General features: G+C 42.6%; 1 protein-coding gene across 1 annotated transcript in view; it reads right to left on the reverse strand.

Moving 5' to 3' along the window:
• Positions 1 to 2,705: 2,705 nt before the first annotated feature.
• Positions 2,706 to 21,917, reverse strand: part of LOC311622553 (protocadherin alpha-2-like) — a gene marked incomplete at its 3' end in the record, with an annotated part of 140,560 nt that continues 121,348 nt past the window's right edge. Inside the window, exons 4-5 of the mRNA XM_084883822.1 lie at positions 20,097 to 20,185; positions 2,706 to 3,016 (exon numbers count right to left, since the gene is read on the reverse strand). Of these exons, the coding sequence (XP_084739948.1) occupies positions 2,706 to 3,016; positions 20,097 to 20,185 (400 nt within the window). The remainder of the gene's footprint in view (positions 3,017 to 20,096; positions 20,186 to 21,917) is intronic.

Raw genomic sequence — 21,917 nt, forward strand, 5'->3', positions numbered from 1 at the left:
ATGACTGGAGGGCTCTAGTGATAACAATTGTTTTGTTGCAACTCTTATTAGAGAAGACTGACATAATGTGCTGGGAAGCGACCCAGAAACCTTCTGGCTGCCCATTTGAGTAATACTGTGGCATTCAGTTATTGATTTCATTGGGTGTTGTGCCTTAGTAATGAACATAAGAGCCAAGGAGATAGACAAGGAGTGACATGGTAAGTTTCATACTGCAACTTTCCTCAAAAATAGCAGCTAAGGATAATCAGTCTTCTATTTCCTCCTATTCTTATACTTAGAAATGACCACCATTTCTTTCATACCACCATTTTCCATTTATTAGCAATAACAGAGGAAATACCAGTAGCACCAATTAAAAATGAATCCACATGACGTGTTTTATCCTTACAGCTGTAATAACTAGTAACTAACATGGATTGGAAAGCACTTTGCAAAGGTAAAAAGTGCTGTACAGATACATTATCATTATCATCATTAATAAATTAGCCCGATTCTCCTAGTATTCAAAAGGCACGTAAGGTCAGATACATGGGTTTCAGTGGGGCAAAATGATCACAACCTACAATGTAGCAATGGTTCAGACGTGTTGGCAACAAGTTTTACCCCATGCAATCCTGCAGAGCTGAAGTTACACACCCTTCAAAACATGGGAGAATGAAGCTGAAAGTAGAGAAAACAGATTTTTTTTAAAGACTTACTGCTTTTGTTTTAATAACAGACTCCTACCTCTTTTATGTTAACTTTTAAAATATAATTACTCAAACTTCTAAATTGTACATTTTAACAAAATCAACATATCTTATTGAAGTTGACAGTAAATTTTATTATTCTCTATGAGCTGATATTCCAGACATCGTTAGAATTTCAAAGCAGTCTGCAACTTGAAAGAGGTCAGATTGGTAAATTTTGTGCTTGCATACCCTCAGGGGATATCTTCAGCATTCACCCCGGAATTGTTACTAGAAAAAAACAGCTTTATCCATTCCCTTGCCAGCAGGAGTCTTGGCAAGAGACAGCTCTTGGCAGACCATAAATAAAATTCCTTGAATCACCAATATCTTGATTTAAGAAATAAATTTTACTGTGTCTTACATACACAAAAGCTGATTAACAATGGTTAAAAAAAACATTAGTTCACTTTTCCACAGGTGTACAAAAGGAAATATGATGGAATTACATTCAACAATAAAGCTTAAAGTTCACTCTAGGTAATAGTTGCATTAACATTCACATACACAAGCACAGAGTAGGTATATTTCAGGAGTCTTATAATAGCATACAGCATACATATGGGAGATTGATCTCAGGTAACATCATAGGTGTTAGCAAGGTTAGCAATTCAGAGTGTTAATAGAAAAGGTAAACAAACCAAAGAGAAGGTGTAGGCTAGCGCACCAAGACAAATCACAGAATCAGAGGATTGCAAAGTCTGCTCACTGTGTGCATGAGAAAACAATATTTTTCTTCAATTTCTGGGTCTTGATAAAGTTGTTGGCTAGACAAGGTTGTGTATTCAAAGTGCACATAATTGTTTCTTAGAAAAGAGAGAGAGAGAAAGATCCTTTTATTTAGTAATTAATACATGCAAGAGGCAGCCCCAGAGTGACCTGAAAGAGTAAAGCTGTGATTGGCAGGTGGCCGGTATAATACAGATGTTCCAGGCAATTCTCTTAAAGCACTTCTGTAGCAGCAATGATCATTTAAATGGCTGTAGACTGAATTCTTTTTTTTTTTTTTTTTTGAGGCGAGTTTAGGGGAATTGTCTTCATCATAGCTCTCTTTAAAGACTTATAGCTATAGATTTTCTCTGTTTTAAATAAATCTATCAAACAACAAACAGCATCAAGTGAGGTGTTGGGGTTTTCTTTTTTTCTTTTGCTTTTGCATATGTGCTATTGGAAAGGGACCTGGCCTTTTCATAAACACCGTGTGCAAAAGAATTTTTAATAAAGTGAGCACAAGGACATGTACAGGAAACACATCAGATCTGCTTCTGTTGCCCTGGCTGGCCCCTGCTACACACTGAACTGTTGACTTGCAGATACAATTCAGGTTTTAGGTATAATAACATCACAGCCAACAGACTTTAGGGACTGCTAAAGCCTTGTCCCGGAGGGCAGTTTTGGCTGATAGAAGGTGGCCACCACCTCTTGAGTTGTAAGATTTAGAAAGTCTGGTTCCTTTTAAATTTCGAATTTCCCCTCCCGACTGGTAATTCCCAGTGTTGATTTGCCTTTGTTTCCCAGCCCTCCTTTCACCTACTAGTTTAATCTGGCCCATCTCAGCCAATGTGGCGCTCACACACATGCCTAGTGGCCACAAGCTGCTCAATCTCAAAACCTTTCCGCCTGCCCTGCAAGTGTCATCAAGACAGGATCCCGGGAGCTCAGGGCAGAGAGTCCAACCTCTCCCTGGCGGGGCTGGGAAGCCTCTCCTTTGCGGCGGAGGAGAAAGCAAACTTGGGTCTGCTTTTTAGGTTCTGAAAACAAGCCAGAGTGGAGAGAAAGAGTTAACACCAGACTAAGTCAAGCTTTTTCAGACAAAACCTGTCAAATGAGATCTAGACACACTCAGGGAACTTCCTGCAGATTTCTGAGGTCTATTGAGAGGGCGGGTAGGAGAGAGGTGGGGGAGTTGCTACAAGGGAGAGAGTTACCATTATCACAAAAACTGGCTAAGTGGCTTATTTCCATGACAGGACCTCACTGGTCACTGTTGTCGGTCGTGCTGTTCCCTTTCTCTTTTTTCTCCTGGGTCTTGTTACCCTTCTTCTTTTTCTTCTTCTTCTTGGTCTCCTCCTTTTTGCCAAAGGTTATGAAGTCACTTTTGTCAATGTGGCTGCTGGCGGGCTCCTGCCGGATGGAGATGATGGCAGGAGATCCTGGGATAATGAATTTGTCTGGCAACTCACCGGGACCAGACTGTTTGGGGTTGCCTGGTCCGTATTTAAAGGTCCAGCTGTTGCTGTTGACACCAGCACCGACTGGAGGGGACACCTCTCCTGCCTCAGGTTCTGAAAGACAAAATATCACAAGTCAGTAAGAGAGTCAACACGTGCCTCCCATGCCACATTAGTGGGCAGAATATAGGAAAAGCTACACAGACAGGCCTGGCCCCCAAGAAAAAGAGAAAGAAAAAAAATAAATACACCCTGAGGTCAAGCTACTGTAAACGGGGCATTCCCTGGAGCAATCAGATACCCTGGGACATTTTTTCTTGTAGTTACCTCACAAACCAAAATACCTGAATCTCACCTGATGTCAGGTACCACACTACTGTTTCTTAAGCCAGTCTAAGGACCGCAGGAGTCTCCAAGTTCTGTCAGAATTTTTTAAAAATACAGGTTCCAATAATGATGGTAACTTAAAAGGCAGTTGATATGATAAGATTCTGCATCATCTGGATTTAAGAACTGCTAGGGGATTTTGGAACCTTGTCTGCAATTGTATTCAAAATGCTTTAATTGTCTTCAGCTAATGGGGAAAAGACACCTAAAAAGAAATACATGATGCAGTTTAGAACGTTTAAAAAAAAAAAAAAAGCAGAATGTGTTACTTTTAGTGTATGAATTCAAGAAAACTTCAGCTACAAAATATATTTTGACACCTGTTCTGTAAAAAAAAAAAAAGAAGAAGAGATAAATGTAGTTAAATTAATTACATTTGAACCTTAAACAACATGGAGTTGTTAAAGGCCCTGAACACACATACACACACACACACACCCCCCGTAAAAAATCAGATACCCTGGTTTAACTTTTGACTCCCCAAAAACTTAACTACTAATAGCCTATTAGTATTGTTGACTGGAAGCCTTGCCAATAACATATACAGTGTATTAACACATGTTTTGTACATTATATGTGTTATATAATGTATTCTTATAATTAAGCCAGAGGAAAGAACATGTTATTCAGAAAAATATAAGGAAGAGAAACTACATTTACAATATTTTATTTACTTATTGAAAAAAATCCACATATAAGTGAACCCGTGTGTTCAAACCTGCGTGTTCAAAAGTCAACTGTATTTGATCCTAATTCTATCACAATAACCTGTGGGGTGGTGACATGAAACAGAGGACGGATGGGAATACTAGTACGTGTGGGTATCGAGGGACACTGCAAGGCATAAGAGAATGGCATTCCACTGTAAACCAGGCCTGCTTGTTTGGATAAAGCACTGGGAGCCAACCTCACTTGCCAAGTCTAGTCCCCTCCCTCAATGTGCTTACAGTCTGGATGGAACTTACACTTAAACAATTATAAACCAATTTGATAACTGTAACAACCAAGGTACATGGAAAGTATTATAGGACTCAAGAGGAGAAAGTTATTAATTATACCTGAGAAAGTCAAAGGAGATGCCAGAGAAGGAGATTAAATCTACGCTGAGACTCGGGGAAGTGATTGCGCGTCCACAAGGGTTTTCAATGCAAGACTTTCCCCGGAGTCTAGTTGGAAGACACACCGTAAAGTACACCCATGACTTCTAGAAGGGGAGAGTTCAGAGCTAGAGAGGAAGAGGAATGGACTGTCTACACAAAGCGATCTCAGTGGCCATGACATTGGAACTTTTGACATCACAGCAGTGTTCTTACAGCTGGCGCAGCTCCTTTGCTGGAGTTGTGGAGCTCTCCGGGTAAGAGTGTTGCAAATGTAATTCAAGTACCAGCAAGCTGAGGGGAGGTGGGGGGAGTAAGAAACTTTCTTTTCTCCCCTAAACTCTTCTCCCTACACCATGCTTCCCCTGCCAGAGCTCACTGCCATAATAGCTCTTTGGATAGAGGCAATAGATATCTATTCTCAGAAGCTACTACCTTTGATTCATCTAATGTAATCAAATCTGCACTTGATCTCTGCCAGGATCTGCCTGTTTACCTTTCAAACACAGGCCCTGACTCTGACAGACTAAGACAAAAGTGGGAAATGTATTTAGAAGCCTCTGATTTGGCATTTGGGGGAATTGGATTTCACCACTCCTCCGTCCTTTATTGCTCTTACAGGAGCCCAGGATGGAAATTTATTTCCAACCATACGCAGAACTCTGCATGTGGCCTTCAGGACCGCCATCTGGAGATGCAGAGCTCAGAGATATCTTTATCTTGCAGGATTGAGGAACATTAATGGCCATGCCTGTTGGCAGAGGGAGCCTCTCACAGCAGGACCACTAAGAGTTAATGAGCAATTTTACCTGTCACTGAGCTTCTCTGTGCTTTGCTGGGAGTCTGAGTTGGGTCTGACTCAACCTGAACTCCAAGAAGCAACGAGATGGCCACTCAGTTGCTTCTGCAGAGCAGAATTAACCCTAACCCTAACCCCTCACAGACCATTATGCCTAACCTGTTCTGGCTGATGAATAAGCAAACACCTCTGATGGCTCTTTCAGGTAAAATAATAGGATCTGACATTTACTGACTTTCTCATCTGAGTCCCTTGGTCAAGGGCACTGAAACCCTGGACCAGCTTTGCCTATAGCTGTGACTCTGGGGCAGAATCAATGAGATAACTCCCCTCAGAAAAAGATGAGAGAGAGACACCTTTTATGCCCCTAACCCTGGCCCAGCGCCTCCGATCCCAGCAAAAGGTCAATCAAGGGAATACTTTTTCCTTCTTTGCTGCCTCCCTTCCCCCATCCTGGGACCTCCCACAAGTCTCCTCCCCTCTGCTCCCAGGCCCTAACTCACAGGCAGACAAAGACAGGGCTGAAAAGCAAGCAGTCAAGACACAAATGAATGGATCGATTAGACTCGAGGATTTCAGACACTCATCAAGCAGGTGTGGATCCCTCACATTCAGATTACAACCCAATAGGATTTTAAATTTTTAATAAAATATGATCATCATAGTAAATGGTTTTGCTTTTTTATTTTTCCACAACAGTTAGGAATACATTTTAAAATCAGAACAGCATATATATAGAACTGCCCTCTGGAGGTAGCTGACCACTTCACTTAATCCTGTAATCCAGTGTGGGCATTTCCCTTAGGCACTGCCCAAGGGCATTCTTGGCATCATTCCCAACTTTCCTCTTTCTTGCTAAACTTGCTCGGATGAAGTTCATCTTCCGTGACTGGGAATGATTGGGCTGGAGGCTTTGCCAACGCCAATGCCAGGGAAGGTCCTGAAGATTCTGAAGTATGTGCCAGATTTGTAAACTCACCCCTATTCTGAATTGCCCTGGACAATCAGCTAAGGCCAGGGGAGGCTTCTCTGATGTAAAATAACTTCCCCTGACACAGCAACACCAAGTCATTCTGGCCTCGGAGCTTACTGTCAAGAAAGCTCTTAGAAGGGCTAGAGAATGGCGGAGGGTATTTAACTCTCTTTTCCTCTCTTTATGTTGCTTTGCTCTTCTGAATGTGAGGGCCTGCCCTGGCTCTGTGACTCGATAGTATATAGTCCTGAGCCACGTACATACATATCTCTGAGCCTGTTTCCTTATTCACAAAATGAAGATGCTCACCCTTCTGTCTACATCAAGGTTACGGATGTAGTCAGCATTTACTGGGTCCTTCCTCTGTGTGGCACCAGGTTGAGCAGATCTGCATGCGGTGTAGTTTCTCGCTCCTCACAGTAGGAAATAGATATTGCCATTGCCCAGGCATGTTTTATAGGTACATCTGTTTTATATATAAAAAGACTAAGGACCAATGGTCACAGGGTTATTAAATAATGAGATCTGGCAACCTCCCTCCAGTTAGGAGACCCACATCCTGAGCTGTATGTGAAGGCTCTCTGAAAACCCTGAAGCATTATACAAATGAGGCAATTACTGTAATTATATCTGTTTCATCACCACGTGGGAAACAGGGACCCAGGCAGGAGCCTCTAGGCTGGATCCCTTGAAAGGAGCGGAGGTGGGGGGAGGGGTGTGTGGGAGCGACAAGCTCAGGAAAAACACCGCTCAGTCTGCAGGTTCCAGCCCCGCCCCTTCGCTCTTTCATTCATCCCTTTGTTACCGTCTCGGGGATTTGGGGGCTAACGTTAATAAAGAGCTTCCAGAAAACTCATCATTTTGATTAAAGCCGGGAACTACTATCTTGCCAGACAGCACTCTGGAGCCCGCCCACCGCCTGCTCTGCTCGGTTGGTGCAGCCAGCGAAGGCTTTTAAAGGATTACCGCCGCTCTAGCCCCGCCAGGCAGCTCCCCTGGATGCCCGTTCTGGGGCGCAGATGCTCTGCCTCTGGCTACGCTGGGAAGAGGCAGGACACAGAAGGCTCTGCAGATTCTGGGTTTGCGAGTGAACATCCTGGCTTTCTGAGCAGGAACCGATGCCCCAGCCCCTCCCTTGACTGCTCTCCCCACCGGAGCCAGCCACCGCAGCCCTTAAGCAGCTCCGATTTCATTGGAGCCTTCTTCGGTTTGAGCAACCATTTCATCTCTCCGTCTTCTATTTGCTTCTTTCGTCGTGTGTGTGTGTGTGTGTGTGTGTGTGTGTGTGTGTGTGTGTGTGTGTGTCAGAATCGGGAAGATTGTAGAATTACTCATGTTCAGCCTAATCAAAAGGCAAGAAGCATCCGCTACCAAACCCGCTGAAAGGCCAGGTTGTAAAACATCTCTAGCTCCCTCCTCCTCCCCCTCTCCTGCCATCTGCGGGGTGTGGGTGTGGGGACTGCTGGAACAAGCTCCGCCTCCCTCTCTCCCTCCCTCAATCCTTTAAGAATCGGGCGACGTGAATCTGAGTAATTACAGCCCACAGCGCATAGGAGAGCCGAGGTCTGAAACCCAAACCCTGCCTAGATCAGAGAGAGGAGGAGAAAGCTCACACCGCCTGGGCTAGCATTTCTCCCACGGCGGCTTCGTAGTCCTCCGGTTGACAGTGGAAAGAATTTTCCATGGAAACAAGAAGTGTAAAAATATACTTCCTTCTCTCTGTAAGACTTTAAGGTTCCGTAATGAGAATAGTAGGTTTAGATTTAGCTAGTGTGAATTATGTGATGTTTAGAAAATTATTTGATATTTCTGGGCCTCGGTTTTCATGTGTGAAGGGGACAATAGCATCCACCTCATGGGCTGTTTTAGGATTAAATGTATTTTTTTTTTTACATTTAATGTAAATGTCTAATGCTTCAGGGTTTTCAAAGAGCCTTCATATACAGCTCAGGATGTGGGTCTCCTAACTGGAATGAGGTTGCAGATCCCATCATTTAATAACCATGTGACCATTGGTCCTTAGTCTTTTTATATATAAAACAGATATATCTATAAAACATGATGGATATTGGCAATTGTCCTTAAAGAGCACATAAGGCAGTACCTGGTGCAGAGTAACAACTCATGCATTTTACATGGTAGTATGATCAGCGCAGCAGCAGATTTATTCATTTGTTTAAGGAATATTGATCCATTACTTATGATGGGTCAGGCACTTTACTAAGCATTTTGCGTGTGTATGTATTTATTTGAAAATACATTATCTTACATATGTATATATATTTAAAAGATTTCCATTTTATAGATAAGGAAACCAAAGGCCTAAATTATAAGGTGATTTGACCTGAATCACAGAGGGGTTTGGTAATAAAGCTAAAACAATTATTCTCTCACTGACTCCCCCGCTCCGTAACAGGTTTTTATTTCTTTTTACTTCTTGAAGCTTTGGGAGTGGGGGAGGAGACAGAGCTGAGCTCTAGTCACAGGCCTGGTGTTCTGACCCCGAGAGCAGCTGGAAAGGGGCTATAGAGTGCCTGTGATCAGCAGGCAGGCCTGGTGATGGGAGGCCAGCACGGTCCCACTCCCCAGGGCTGCCACTCCTGGTGTCTCCCCTCCTCTGGGCGGGCTGAGTGATCTGGGGGAAGGTTGTGTGGCTGCCTGGTGCCTCAGGCCACAGCTGGGCTAATTTTCAAAAATCTTGGAACGGAAGAGATAAATACAGTTGCGTATTTTTAAGCCTCAGCTCTTGTTCTGTGCCCAAAATAACTCTGCCATTTCTAGGTTAAGAGTATAAAGACTTCACGTGCTAGGAACCCAGATTCAAAAATCGGAATAGCCTGTCTCAAACCTTCCTAGGTCTCCATAGTCAGCTAAAAAAAAATTTTTTTAAATAATCACATTCCTTGTTTCTGTGACAACCACAGGGCTCCTTTAAAAAAAAAAATCATTAAGAACTTCAAGATCGCTACAGCATAACATGAAGCCACACAGGGCTTTTCTAAGTGCTGGGCAGCCTTGCTTGGACCCAGCGCCACTGCTGGGTTCCTCCTCAGCACCAGCTCTTGGCAGTGGCTTTTCCCAGGGTCTCACGCTGACTCCCTATCCCACCCAGATCTGTGTATGGCCTAACCATTCCACCTGCTTCTGGCTTTGGTTGAGTTTTCAAACTTTTCTTCCCCAGCCTTCCCCCCTTATTCTGCTACAATCTGTGCTTCTTAAATTTGTCAGCAATCCCAGGCTCTGTGCTGCTGTGTCACTTCTCAGCCTCGAGCAACCATTTCTAGACAAGCAGTGATGTCCCTTCACTGAGGGTATAAAATGGAGGAGCTGTCAGAACACTGCAGCCAGAGAGCAAGAGAAACTGTCACGGGCTCCTCATCTCCACTACCCCCTACACTCTGCCCTGCAATACCACTCCATTGAAACTAAACAGTTTGAATCTTATTTACCATGTGCCAGGTATTGCGCTAAATGCCAGAATGTTACATTGAGTAAATGCTAACATGTTTGTGTGCTTAGCATGAGCTAAGCATGTTTGCATCTATTGTCTCATTTAATCCCTCTAGCAGCCTACAGTCTAGCATCTTTCACACACTAATAAACCTGAGGCACAACAATTAAGTGCTACCATGGGGATCTGAGGCACCATGCAATGCCACGCTGCCTCCTTAAGCTCACACGGGTAAAATTTAAACAAACCTGCCCCTCACTCTCCATATTTTCTCAGGCATAATCAAGACCAGATCCACCAGAATTACCTAAGAAAATTCCCAAAGCCAGTTCCTTTTACAAAAATGCTGCACACACCCCACTTTGGGTGCCACATTTCTAGACACTCAAAGTTTCCAGCCCTTGTTTTAGGTAGAGGAAAGCACTAAGTTGATAAGATAGCTCATGAGTTAGTCTTCACATATTATAGGTTGTTTTAAAGATTCATAGAGCAAAGGGGGCTTATACGTTCTCCTTTCTTAAAAACTAACAAATCTTCTAGTGGCTCTCCATGGCTAGCAAATGAAACTACAAGCTCTCTAGCTGGATTTTTAAGGAACTACAAAATCTGACGTCAGATTAGCCTTCTGATCTCATTTCCAAAGGTCCTTCATCCCTCTCTACTCCTCAGGTGTACTCATTCCATTTACCCAGATTACACACTTCGGATTTTTTTTTTTTTTAAAAGAATGCATGTATTGTTCCCTTTCCTGGAACTATCTTCCTTCCCACATCCTACTTGCCATGCTTCAATACCCAAATTACATGTCACATAATCCATGACCTGGTCTCCTAAGTCCCCAATTCCATCTTATGGATTCCCACAACATCCAGTATCCATGGTTATTGCGGGAGCATTAGACCCCAGTGAAAATGATCTGGGGGACTCTCCGGAAAGGTGAACCAGCTTACCATATTTACATGGTGCTAGTTTTTATTATAACACAGATAGAATCTGAGTCCCATTCTGGACTGACAGGCCTGGTGGCTTGTCTCAGCTTCCTTTCCCATCATTGGCCCTGCCTGTTATGGTCCTTATCACATAACATTGTAATAATTCTGTTTTATTTCTTTATATTTCTGTTTCCCCACACTAGCTTATGAGGACAGGACTGTTTTATATTGAGTATTATATTTGCATCACCTAGAACAGAGACTGTTCTTAAGCAGATGGTTAATAACTATTTGTTTAATGAGTATATACTAGTAGAAGGTTCCAACAAAATTCTATATTGAAGCCATGCCAGGGAAAATACCTTTGGAATGATATTCTAATATTTTACTTCTTTATGTTTGTGTGTGTGTGTGTGTGTGTGTGTGTGTGTGTGTGTGTGAGTGTATATGAATGAATGAATGAGTGATTTTAAAGAGAATGGTGGTGATGGTGGTGGTTTAAGGAGGAGTTCTAGGGACTTGCCTATGAAGTGGGGTTTGTGAGGATCTTCATAGTGTCCTCCAAATCATTACCATTTAGAGGCTAGCATCCTGGAGGCAAGGTTGTGACCCTGAGCGAGAAAGGATCAAAGCAGATAACTTACATCTCTAACTCCCTATATTTAAAAGAGCTACTGAAGAGCTCATCATCCTTAAAAAATTTCACCAAGGCAGATATTTAGAATCAATTTATACTTGGCCCAATAGAGGGAAATTGACATGACACTGATCATTGACTAAACAGGACCCCATTCACTGCAGACAACAGGGACAGCAGTTTTATTGACATCTTGGTGACACAAGAGCCTGAAGGAGATCCTGGACTCCAAGGGAGCTCTTTCCTGGGTCTCATGCTTAATCACTGTCAGAGGCATAAGGGGTGGTTTATTCTCCAATCAGAGCTGCTGAGAGTCTCCAATCAGATGCTCTAGGTTTTGGAGGTGCCTAGTCTGTTTGGATTCCAAGGAGATAGCTAGTAAGAGAATAGTTTTTGTTATGCAAAAACAAAACAAAACAAAAAAACACAACAACAACCAAATCTTGAATACATGCATATCCATGGAATTGGCCCAGAATCACCCTCATCCCTAGCCCTGACACAGGATGCCTCATTGAGGAAAAGCAAGTGAGATATAGGAATACTGACAAAGCACCTCCTCTGCTCCACTTTCCACAAGCCCCAACACACACACACATACACACACACACACACACACACACACACACACACACCAATCAGGCTCTGCACTTACTTCTTCAGGGAAGTCCTGGGTACACATTTTAATTTGCTTTCGCCTAGGCGGATACTAGATGCATACAGGACAGGTAATATATGCTGCCCTGTCTCCTGGCATCACCCCGGGGAGAGTAACTTTTCTGCTAGCTGCCATGCCCTTTAATTGAATCCTTCCAGATTAGCCTGTGGGTGATTCAAAGAGTACTCTCTTGTCCTGACTACTCCCCAGTATTCACTATAAAACAGTCCTGTTCTCATAAGCTAGTGTGAGGAAACAGTATTTTAGGAAAAATACTCTTAAGCCTGGGACAGGACAATATCTCTTGTCCCTTAATAATGCAGTGGGGACTATTTTCCTCTTGTCTCCACATTTCCACCCCTGCCCATAGAGAAGGGAATACCCACCAAACCAATATTTTCATCCTGTAGCGATAGGTTAGGAAAGGAGCTCTTACCTTTAGCTCCACTTCCTTCCTTACTCTCCCCAATAAGGAAAAGTTGTTCATAGGATTGGGGAGATTTCCATAAATCATACTTTATTGCTTTTGTCATTTAAAAAAAGCAATTATTTATTTTTTAATCTTTATGGTTGGAAGTACATAAATCCTACTTTAAATAGATTGTGCTTCTTGATTGAATAAAGTTAGCATCAACGGTCACTATTCCTTTATGACATACTTCTCTAGTTCTCTTCCTCTTTTCCTCTTCTAGCTTAGCCTCTGTTTGGTAATTAAACCGGGATAGTTCTCCCTCATCACCAAGAGAGAGGTCTGCCACTCTTCATTTGTTTCTCTTACATTTGGGAGGTTGGACACCCTATCATGTTCTCCAGACTCTCCTTACCAATAACAAACCCGATTCTGACCTTTGTTAGTCTAGTCTTAATTAGTTAAGACTTGGAGGGAAAGCAAGTGATTACTTAGTCTCCACCAAACTTCTGACAATAGCCTTCAAAAGGGCAATTTAAAGTCTCCATCCTTTTCACAGTCCTAATAAGCACCTTATTTTACCTTCACCTCTACTGGAATTTACACACAGACACACATAGCCATCTGTGCCTGAACATGAAAGACCTTGTGATAGAAATATAATGGTCCCCCAAAGATGTCCATGTCCTAATCCCTGGAACTTGTGAAAATGTTATGTTCCATGACAAAGGAGACTTTGCAGATATGATCCTGCCACAGTGTAATCACAAGAATTTTTATAAGTGAAAGAGGGAGGAAAGAGAGTCAGTCAGGAAGAGATCTGCAGACACTGCTGTTGGCTTTGAAGATTGAGGAAGGAGCCAAGAGCCCTGAAAGGTAGGCAGCCTCTTAAAACTGGAAAAAGCAAATAAATGGATCCTCCCCTAGAACTTCCTTAAGGAATGCAGCCCTGCTTGTGCCTTGATTTTAGCCCAGTCAAACCCATTTTGGACTTCCAATAGTCAGAAATATAAGATAATAAATTTATATTGGTGTAAGCCATGTAGTTTGTGGTGATGTGTTACAGCAGGCCTAGGAAACTAATATAGATTTTGGTACCTAGAAGTGCAGTATTTTTCACCTGATGTGTGGGACAAAGTAACAGTAGTGTGTATAAGAAGCTCTTGATGTCTCTGACACCTGGAATGGCATCACTCTCTGCTCTCCTCCTTTTTCTGACCATGGGTAACAAGCTCCAAGCGCTGAGGCAGAGAGGCTCCTCTCCAATCCACATGCTTCCTTCCAGGCTCCTAGGCCATGAGCTCTCTCCTATGACCCCTCCCTAGAGCCCCATAGTCTCTAGCAGTGCTTGACCTGAATATGTTTCTCCAGATTAGGCAATGACCTTCTCAACTGCAAAGTGACCACCTCTGTGAAAATGAACTTTTCAAATTCTTTTGGATCTGGGCCAAGTTCCTCTGAAAATATTTGTCATTAAAGATGCCTGCTGTTGCTGGGACAGGCTTTCACTTCTAGTTTACTAGAATCAGAATGGCTGAGGGCAACAGTTGCTGCAGCTGCAAAACTCAAAGGGGTTAAAAGCTATCACTACTCTTCTGCCCTTGATCCGGGTCATAAGTAGGTCCTTCTTGTCCAAGCACCATCAGAAAGGAGCTCCAAACCCACCAATCCCAACAATTCAAACAATCTTTCTTACAGAATGAAGTGTGGAGTTCTACCTTCCTCTTCCTCTTCCCCTTCCCCACAAAGCTCTCAAACACACAGGTAGCCTTTCATCTTTGAATTAAGTCAAGTGGCAGAGTTGGTGACCCCTTTTCCTTTGCCCTTTGTGACACTAGGATCCTCCCTGGAGAAACCTGAATTTCCTTTTTGAGGAGAGGCTTAAAAATTCAGGTGCACAGCATGGTGTGCAGAGAAAGCTGAAGGAAGGGTAACAGAATCTTTGCTGTCCCGTGCAACACTCTTAAAAGAAGGATAAGGTGTACCATTTTTCTAAGACATACTCAAAAGTTGTTTCTCATGATGCAGTTTTCAGGGGCCAGCCTGTGCTGCTCCAGTGGTACATTAGAGGGATCAATGATAACTGAAGTAACTGTAATGAGTCTCCATTTCCCGACCCTGCTTTAGCAGCTTCTCTGCATCTGTGGGATTTGAAGGGAACTGCAGCCTAAGGGAACAGTTCCTGCTGCCCTTCTCTGCTCAGTTCAGGAGCATGCAGCTGAGGGCACACAGGATTGAATTTTCAGGAGGCACATGATCTCTGTTTTGAACCACTATTAGAGAAGAAATTGATTTATTGTGCATCATGGCCTGAGCCCTGATTGTATTCTGCCAGGGCTACCAATTCTGGAAGAGTTGATGCAGGGAAAAATGAGCAAGGTGCATGAACTACAGGGTGGAGAAAAAAATTACCTCATAATCTATATATTAAACAGAAATGTTTAAATTCAGAAAAACCAGAAAGTCCTTACTCTAGTTGTTTATCTCCATGACCATTAAAAATTGAAGGTGTAGCCAAAACTGATTTGGCTCAGTGGATAGAGCGCCAGCCTGCGGACTGAGGGGTCCGAGGCTCGATTCCGGTCAAGGGCATGTACATTGGTTGCAGGCACATCCTTGGTGGAGGGTGTGTAGGAGGCAGCTGGTCAATGTTTCTCTCTCATCAATGTTTCTAGCTCTTTATCCTTCTCCCTCCTCTTTGAAAAAAAATGAATAAAATATATTTTAAAAAATTGAAGGTGGAGTGTTCTTCTAAGAAGGAGATGCAGAAAGTTATGGGTAGATAGCTTAAGTGCAGACTTAAGCTTTATGGCTTCTCCTAGGCAGAGTACTCTAATTCTCCTTGCACAACATCTTGCTCTTGCTCTCTGCAGGCAAAGTCAGAATACACAAAGTAAGCTACAGAGAGAACTCCAACAGACATGGTGAGCTCCACACCCCACATAGTAAAAGGGCATCTTAAAGAACTCAACTTTCCTCACTGTGAGGTGCAAGGTGAGAGGGAGGATACTAGCAGGAGGGAGCTGCCCCACCCACAGAGATTGCTGATCTCATTTCTTTTCCTAATAAGGATATGCACACACCTCCCAGGACTATCATTGCCATGGCAACAGAAATTGAGGGTGAGCGGGTTAGTGGAACAGCGAGTGAGCGTGATTTCCAAATTCTCAAACAGGGCCTGATGCTGCACTTGCTCACGAGGTGGAAAAATTCATGTTGGCAGTTCTAAATGGATTCCAAAATATTAAGGCTCATGACTTCTTACTGGGGAAGAGTCAGAGATGGAGTTTTCACGGAGGCCCTCCGTGGGGAGTTGATTTTCTCAGAGGGCAAGGAATCTCTAAGACAATTAAGAGCCTGGACCCCCCTTTAAAAGTAGGACACATAAACGCTGTCCATTTTCCACAGAGCAAAGGGACGTGGCAAACCAGGGCAACAACATCCCGCAAGGACACAAAAAAGATAGGCACTCTCAAAAAATACTTTGTATGATAGAGCTTTCCATAGAAGTAACTCAGAACAACTCAGACCTACATTCTGAAGCTGAAGGATACATCTATACCTTGACAAGACATTGATATAGCTACCATTTACTAGGCTCTGTAATGTGTGTGTGTTATCACATTTAATTCTTGCAACAACCCTATACAGCAGTCAAGGTTATTATCTCATTTTACAGAAGAAGAAACTGGGAATCAAAAAAGTAAAGCAATGGTCCCAGGGACATACAACTGCTGAGTGGCAGAACTAGAATCCAAAGGAGAGTTACTCTGGCCCACAGCCTGAGCTCTTAGTGATTCTCTCTCTGATAAGGAAAAAGGCTTCCTGCTTCTTGCAAGAATCTGAAGCTGATGCTTCCCTGCATGGTTTCTGAGCCTCCAAAGATAGTAGACAACTTTGAGGATATTTACTCTTGACTCCAGATCAGTTTTTAAACTTTAGGGCCCATCGTATCTCATGGAGGGCTTGTTAAAATAGACGGTTGGGTCCCACCATCTGGTTCAGTAGGTATTGTTAGAGATGCTGCTCTGGGAACCATCCTTTGAGAACCACTGCCTAGTCCCTCTCTAAACTAAGGTTCTCTAACTAAGCCTCCCTGCCTTAGTCGCCTCACCTACCTCACTAATCGTTCACGATCCGGTCCTGGATCCCCTGGGGTGTTGCTTGACAATCTATAAAGTTATCTTTGGCAGTGCTGTGTGTTTGGGAATTCCCTAAGCTCTTTTGAAAATAGTGAATAGCTCCCACTCCAAAAACAATTTATTTTGCCTTAGGTAAGTCCTGAGCTCCCATGAAATGTAGAAAGAGGAGCCTGGATGAACCAGGGGGAGATGGCAAAGTAGGCTGGCACCCTGAAGCCAGACCAGCTCTCGAAGGCAGAGGCAGTTTTGTTTGTGTGTGTGTTTTTTACAACTTCTTGGGACTTCCTCTAGGAACTAGTCTCAAGACTTCATTAAAACTTCTTCAGAGCATTCACATTAAGAAAGTTAGAGTTGTAAACATGAATGGCTGGCCCTTTAATGCCCCTCTCCTCAAAAACACATTCCTCCTCTTGGAAAGAGACTGTGGCTATATGCCCTGCACTCCCTATTTAGCCATTTTCTTTCTCTGCTCAGTCTCACAGGGATCTGAGTAGAAAGTAAGAAGCTGGAGGGCCGGGTCTGCTTGTACAGAGAGCCTGGAGAAAGGGCCAGGAACCAGGAATAATGGAAGTAAAGCCTGGGTTGTTTATCTTGCAGGAAACATCACCCGGTGATGTCCCCATTGATCCCTGCAGAGCAGGGCCTTTGTGGACTGTGTACATAAATGAACAGTTTAGAGACAAAGCAAAACAATCCATCAATGGAAGAAAAACAACTGCAAGAAACACATGTGAATGGGGATCCCAGCACAGCAGGTCTCTCTCAATTAATGCCATGACTGCAGCTGTTGTGGGCGCCATGAGAAGGTGCTGATTCATGAGGTCTCAGACACCAGAGTAAGGAGACTAGGGAACTAGGAGGAAGCCTTTTGGAAGCAGCTGCATCTTCAGCAGGAAACACTGAAGGACAACAGAAGCACTGAAAGGCAGGCTCTACTAGAAACAACCAAGCTTTTTGAAGCATTTTCCTTTTCTTTGGGCAGAATTAATAAATCCCTCTTTCATCCCCACGAGGGTGGCTAGGGATGAATGGACTGTATAGATGTCGGGATGACCCAAAAAACTACAGAATGTCTGTTTCTGGGCCTAGAAATGGGAACTATTGAATTCTGGTTACCAGGTTATCAGCCAAGTCCAGCCACATCATATATTGCGCAAAAGTATCTTAGAAAAAAAGGAGTAAAAAGATTAGACATCTATTAATATTATCTGTCAAGCACTATAGTCAGCTCTTTCTTCTTACTATGGCAACTCGATAAGATAGGTGTTATTTTTATACTCGATTTATAGGATAGGTAATTAGAAAAACATGAATTTAAGCAATTTGCTTATGCTCACCCAGCAAGTAAGTTTGGAATTGTGGTGCAGTTCAGATCTGATGCCACATCATAATCTTAATCTTTATGCCATATTCCCTCCAAACAGTGCAGAACGTATTTTGAGCCCTAAAACCTAAGAGTACCAAAGGACAGAGCAGAAGGCAGAGGAATATCTCTTTAACTTCAGATCTTTGGGATGGAGAGATGTTGAAAAATATGGTTTATGTCACTCAGGGAGTAGCTAGAAGATGTAAGTTCTGTCCAGCTCAGTCCATGAGGACTGTGACTCATGAGTCAGCAGCCAAGCACAGTCCTGGAGAAAAGGGATTACACAAGAGAGATTGGGACAGTAGGGAAGGGGAGAAATGGAAACTCCTTCCCTATCTCCTGGCAACAAGATGGGTTCCTGCTGAGACTGGTTTGGCTCAATGGATAGAGCGTCGGCTTGGGGATTGAAGGGTCCTGGGTTCGATTCCGGTCAGGGGCATGTACATTGGTTGCGGGCATATCCCCAGTAGGGGGTGTGCAAGAGGCAGCTGATCGATGACTCTCTCATCGATGTTTCTAACTCTCTATCTCTCTCCCTTCCTCTCTGTACAAAATCAATAAAATATATTTAAAAAAAAAAAAAAAAAAAAAAAGATGGGTTCCTAACATTCTTTTGAATCTGAAGGGGAGACCAAGCCATATGCAAATGAAATCATCAGTACACAGTCCCTATTTCACATTTGCCTAGGAATATATATCAACCAGCATCATCAATGAAAGAGGGAATGTATTCAAAGTTAGTTCTTGGCTCACCAGACTGACCTATGAGAACAAGAAAAGCCCTGACATGAAGGTAGCAGGGCATGACTTCGTGTGGCTGCTTTGATTGGGCAGTTCTCACCTTTCCAGAGGCCTCCCCATCCTGCAACACTTGGCAGTCTGAACCCACCTGCTCATCCATCACCTCTTCACTCCATCATTGGCATTGGGGCTACAGATTTGTCAATGAATGTTCTTCTCTTGCCATCTGGCAATATTAGCTCCCTAATGAATTGCTTTAACTTGTACATTTGTTTTTTTTGACAAATGTGACTTTTAGTTAAATTATGCAACATTCATAAATAGCAAATGCTGGCTGATTAGAATCAATGAAAGCCCTTAGAGTTGCCAGCAAAAATGGGCCTTTAGCTGCACATGTCACTTAGATAGCTTAATCATTTGAAAGGCATCTGAGTATTTTTGGAAAGTACTTTTTACACACAAACTTATGTCATTTATTATGTATGTGAGTATGTATTTGAATTTGGGTACATTTTTGCAAGCCAGCCATGTTCTGAATATAAGTGTTAGATACACTTAGCTATGAAGCAAAACACACTTGGGTTTGACTCTACTTCTGACACATGAACCTGGGTATGTTTCTTAACCTCTCTGTGTTTCTGGTTTCTCATATATGAAATTAACATACTAAATCCCCTGCAAGACTGTCATGACAAATAAATGAAATCACATGTAATGTGCTTGGCACTGAGTCTAGGTATATATGGCTCAATAATTTATTAACTATTATCATCATCGTGATTTTGTATTCATAGAGGATTAAAGAAGACACCATTTGCGATCTCCATAACCCTTCCTTTCTGAAAACTGCCACAGGGATGAGCCCCCAAAGCCAACTTTTTGTTATATAACACTGCTTTAGTGATTGGGTAAGAATAAGGAAGCTAAGAAAATGTGACTTGATTCAACCTTGCAGGTCCTTTTTCTTGAAAATTTGAATTAGGAATTTGTCTCCATTGGCACTCTGAACTAAAAAACTACGAGGCAGTCATGTTTGGCAACATGCATGTTAAGGCAGTAAAGGTCAGTCTACAGAAGGATGTAGTTGCGCAGAAAGAAGCAGATCTGACTTTGATTTTAAGTCAGAGAGTGGTGCCTTGGTTCTTATAACTTTCTACTTCCATGAAAAACCCCATTCTATCTATCTATCTATCTATCTATCTATCTATCTATCTATCTGCCTACCTACCTACCTATCTATCATCTCCCTTTTGCTCACTATTTTGACTGGGTTTCCATTGTCTTCAACCGAAAGATCTTTGCTCCCAGTGTCATTTTTGTGCATGAGGCCACCAAATTTCTGTGAAACTCAGAGAAGCTAAACATTTGAAAGTTACCTGATTATTTTAGAAAATCACACACACACACACACACACACACACACACACACACACCATACACGCATTTTATGGTTATCAAAATAACCATCTATGGAAGGAAGTCATACATGTAAGGAAAAGAAAGAATAAATAGAGAGCCATTAACAATCCTGGTCTTACAAAAACAGGTTATGTAATCGCTTTCCAGAACTCAAGCAAGAAGGGAGGGACACTGGGTCTTTACCTGGTGTTGCACTGGATACTGTTGGCCATTGCTGATCAGCCCCTCCTGGACCAGCCCGTAGAATGCCAGCCTCCTCCAGGTGCACAGAGCTGAGTAAACACATAGACCCAAATAACAATTAGACCATAAATGCCTTTCCAAATCTCATTCCTCCCTCAGAAAGTACTTATACATCTCTGGAGGCAGGGCTGCAGCTAACACATTCTACTCATGCTCGAACAGAAGCAATTACTGCTGAGCAGTCACCTTGCAGAAACTGCAAAAGCATTGCTGACTTACTGCCTGCTATATTTAGGCAATAAGCATGTTTTACTTTTATGGCAATTTTGGTCTTCATTAATGCCATGGTCTTCATTTAATCTAACTGGAAACTCATCAGAGGGCTAATGCTGTCTTAACATCTTAATGCTGAAGCAGATGAGGAGAGCTTGTTCTCAAAAGCCCCCAAGCCTCTCTTGCTGGTTCTCTTGTTTCTGGATTCTCTATAGCAAAGAGGAAAACACACAAAAATTATTTGCTGATAACTGTCATATTGTTCCAGTTTGGCTGCCCAAGTAATTATTATTATTTTTTTTAATGAATTCCTTCCCCCCCCCCACTTTTTTAAAAAATATATATGTTTATTGATTTCAGAGAGGAAGGGAGAGGGAGAAGAGAGATAGAAACATATAAACATCAATGATGAGAGAATCATTGATTGGCTGCCTCCTAAATGCTCCCAACTGGGGATTGCGCCCACAACCTAGGCATGTGCCCTTTACTGAAATGGAACCTGGAACCCTTTAGTCCGCAGGCTGACGCTCTCTCCACTGAGCCAAACCAGCTAGGACTACCCAATTAATTATTAACCTTATATTCTATTTTACCCTTTCTGTATCTTTTGAAAAAATATTTTTGTTAATTTTAGAGAGGAAGGGAAAGGAAAGAGAAATAGAAACATCAATGAGAGAGAATCATTGATTGTCTGGCTCCTCCATGCCCCCTACTGGGGATGGAGCCTAGCAACCCGGATATGTGCCCTGCCCAGGAATTGAACCATGATCTCCTAGTTCATGGGTTGATGCTCAACCACTGAGCCAGTCCAACTGGGCTCTTTTTGTATCATTCATTCATAGACCACCCAACCTACATTTAGGGACTAGAGGAAGGGTAACACCACCACTCATGGATCCCAGTTCAGAAGAGATCAATTCAGCCTGAAATATGGCAGGAAGTGATACATGAACTGGGAGACTATTAGAAGCAAGCAGAGATAGAACATAAACTGGTCAAGAGTGGAGAGAACATTGTAGTCATTTGTGTATATCTAATGCTAGCACATATTAGACTACCAAATATTTGTAGGATGAAGAAAGAAAGGAACAAGTGGGGCCCTGAGGGTAAAGAAAATCCTCACCAATATTAGAGGACTCTTTTAAACTAGACATTCATAATTTTGCACATTAAGTTGCTAAAATAAAACTTACACTACTGTTTGAAGGGGTTATACGAGGCAACAGAACAGGTGAACTTGAATTATTGTGGGAGAAGGGCATCAATTAATTTAATATTCTCTTACTCTTTGGGAAATCAATTATTAGGCTCTCACCTGTTGCTATTATTCCCTTCATCTACAACTTAGAATATTCTCTTTTTTCCAAATATTAATATCCTTCAGGTATTCCTGGATTTAAATTATACGGGTTCAATCAGATTCATTCTGAAGATGTAACTACCCTAGAACCAGCTCAGCTCAAAGCAGACTTTTCAAAGGAATAGTAACATGATGCCTGAGGCTGGAAAGGCCAAGCCAAGCACATGCATAACTCTAATGCATGGTTA

Source organism: Pipistrellus hanaki (assembly GCF_964339955.1).
Source record: "Pipistrellus hanaki genome assembly, chromosome: 5".
Classification (NCBI taxonomy): Eukaryota; Metazoa; Chordata; class Mammalia; order Chiroptera; family Vespertilionidae; genus Pipistrellus; species Pipistrellus hanaki.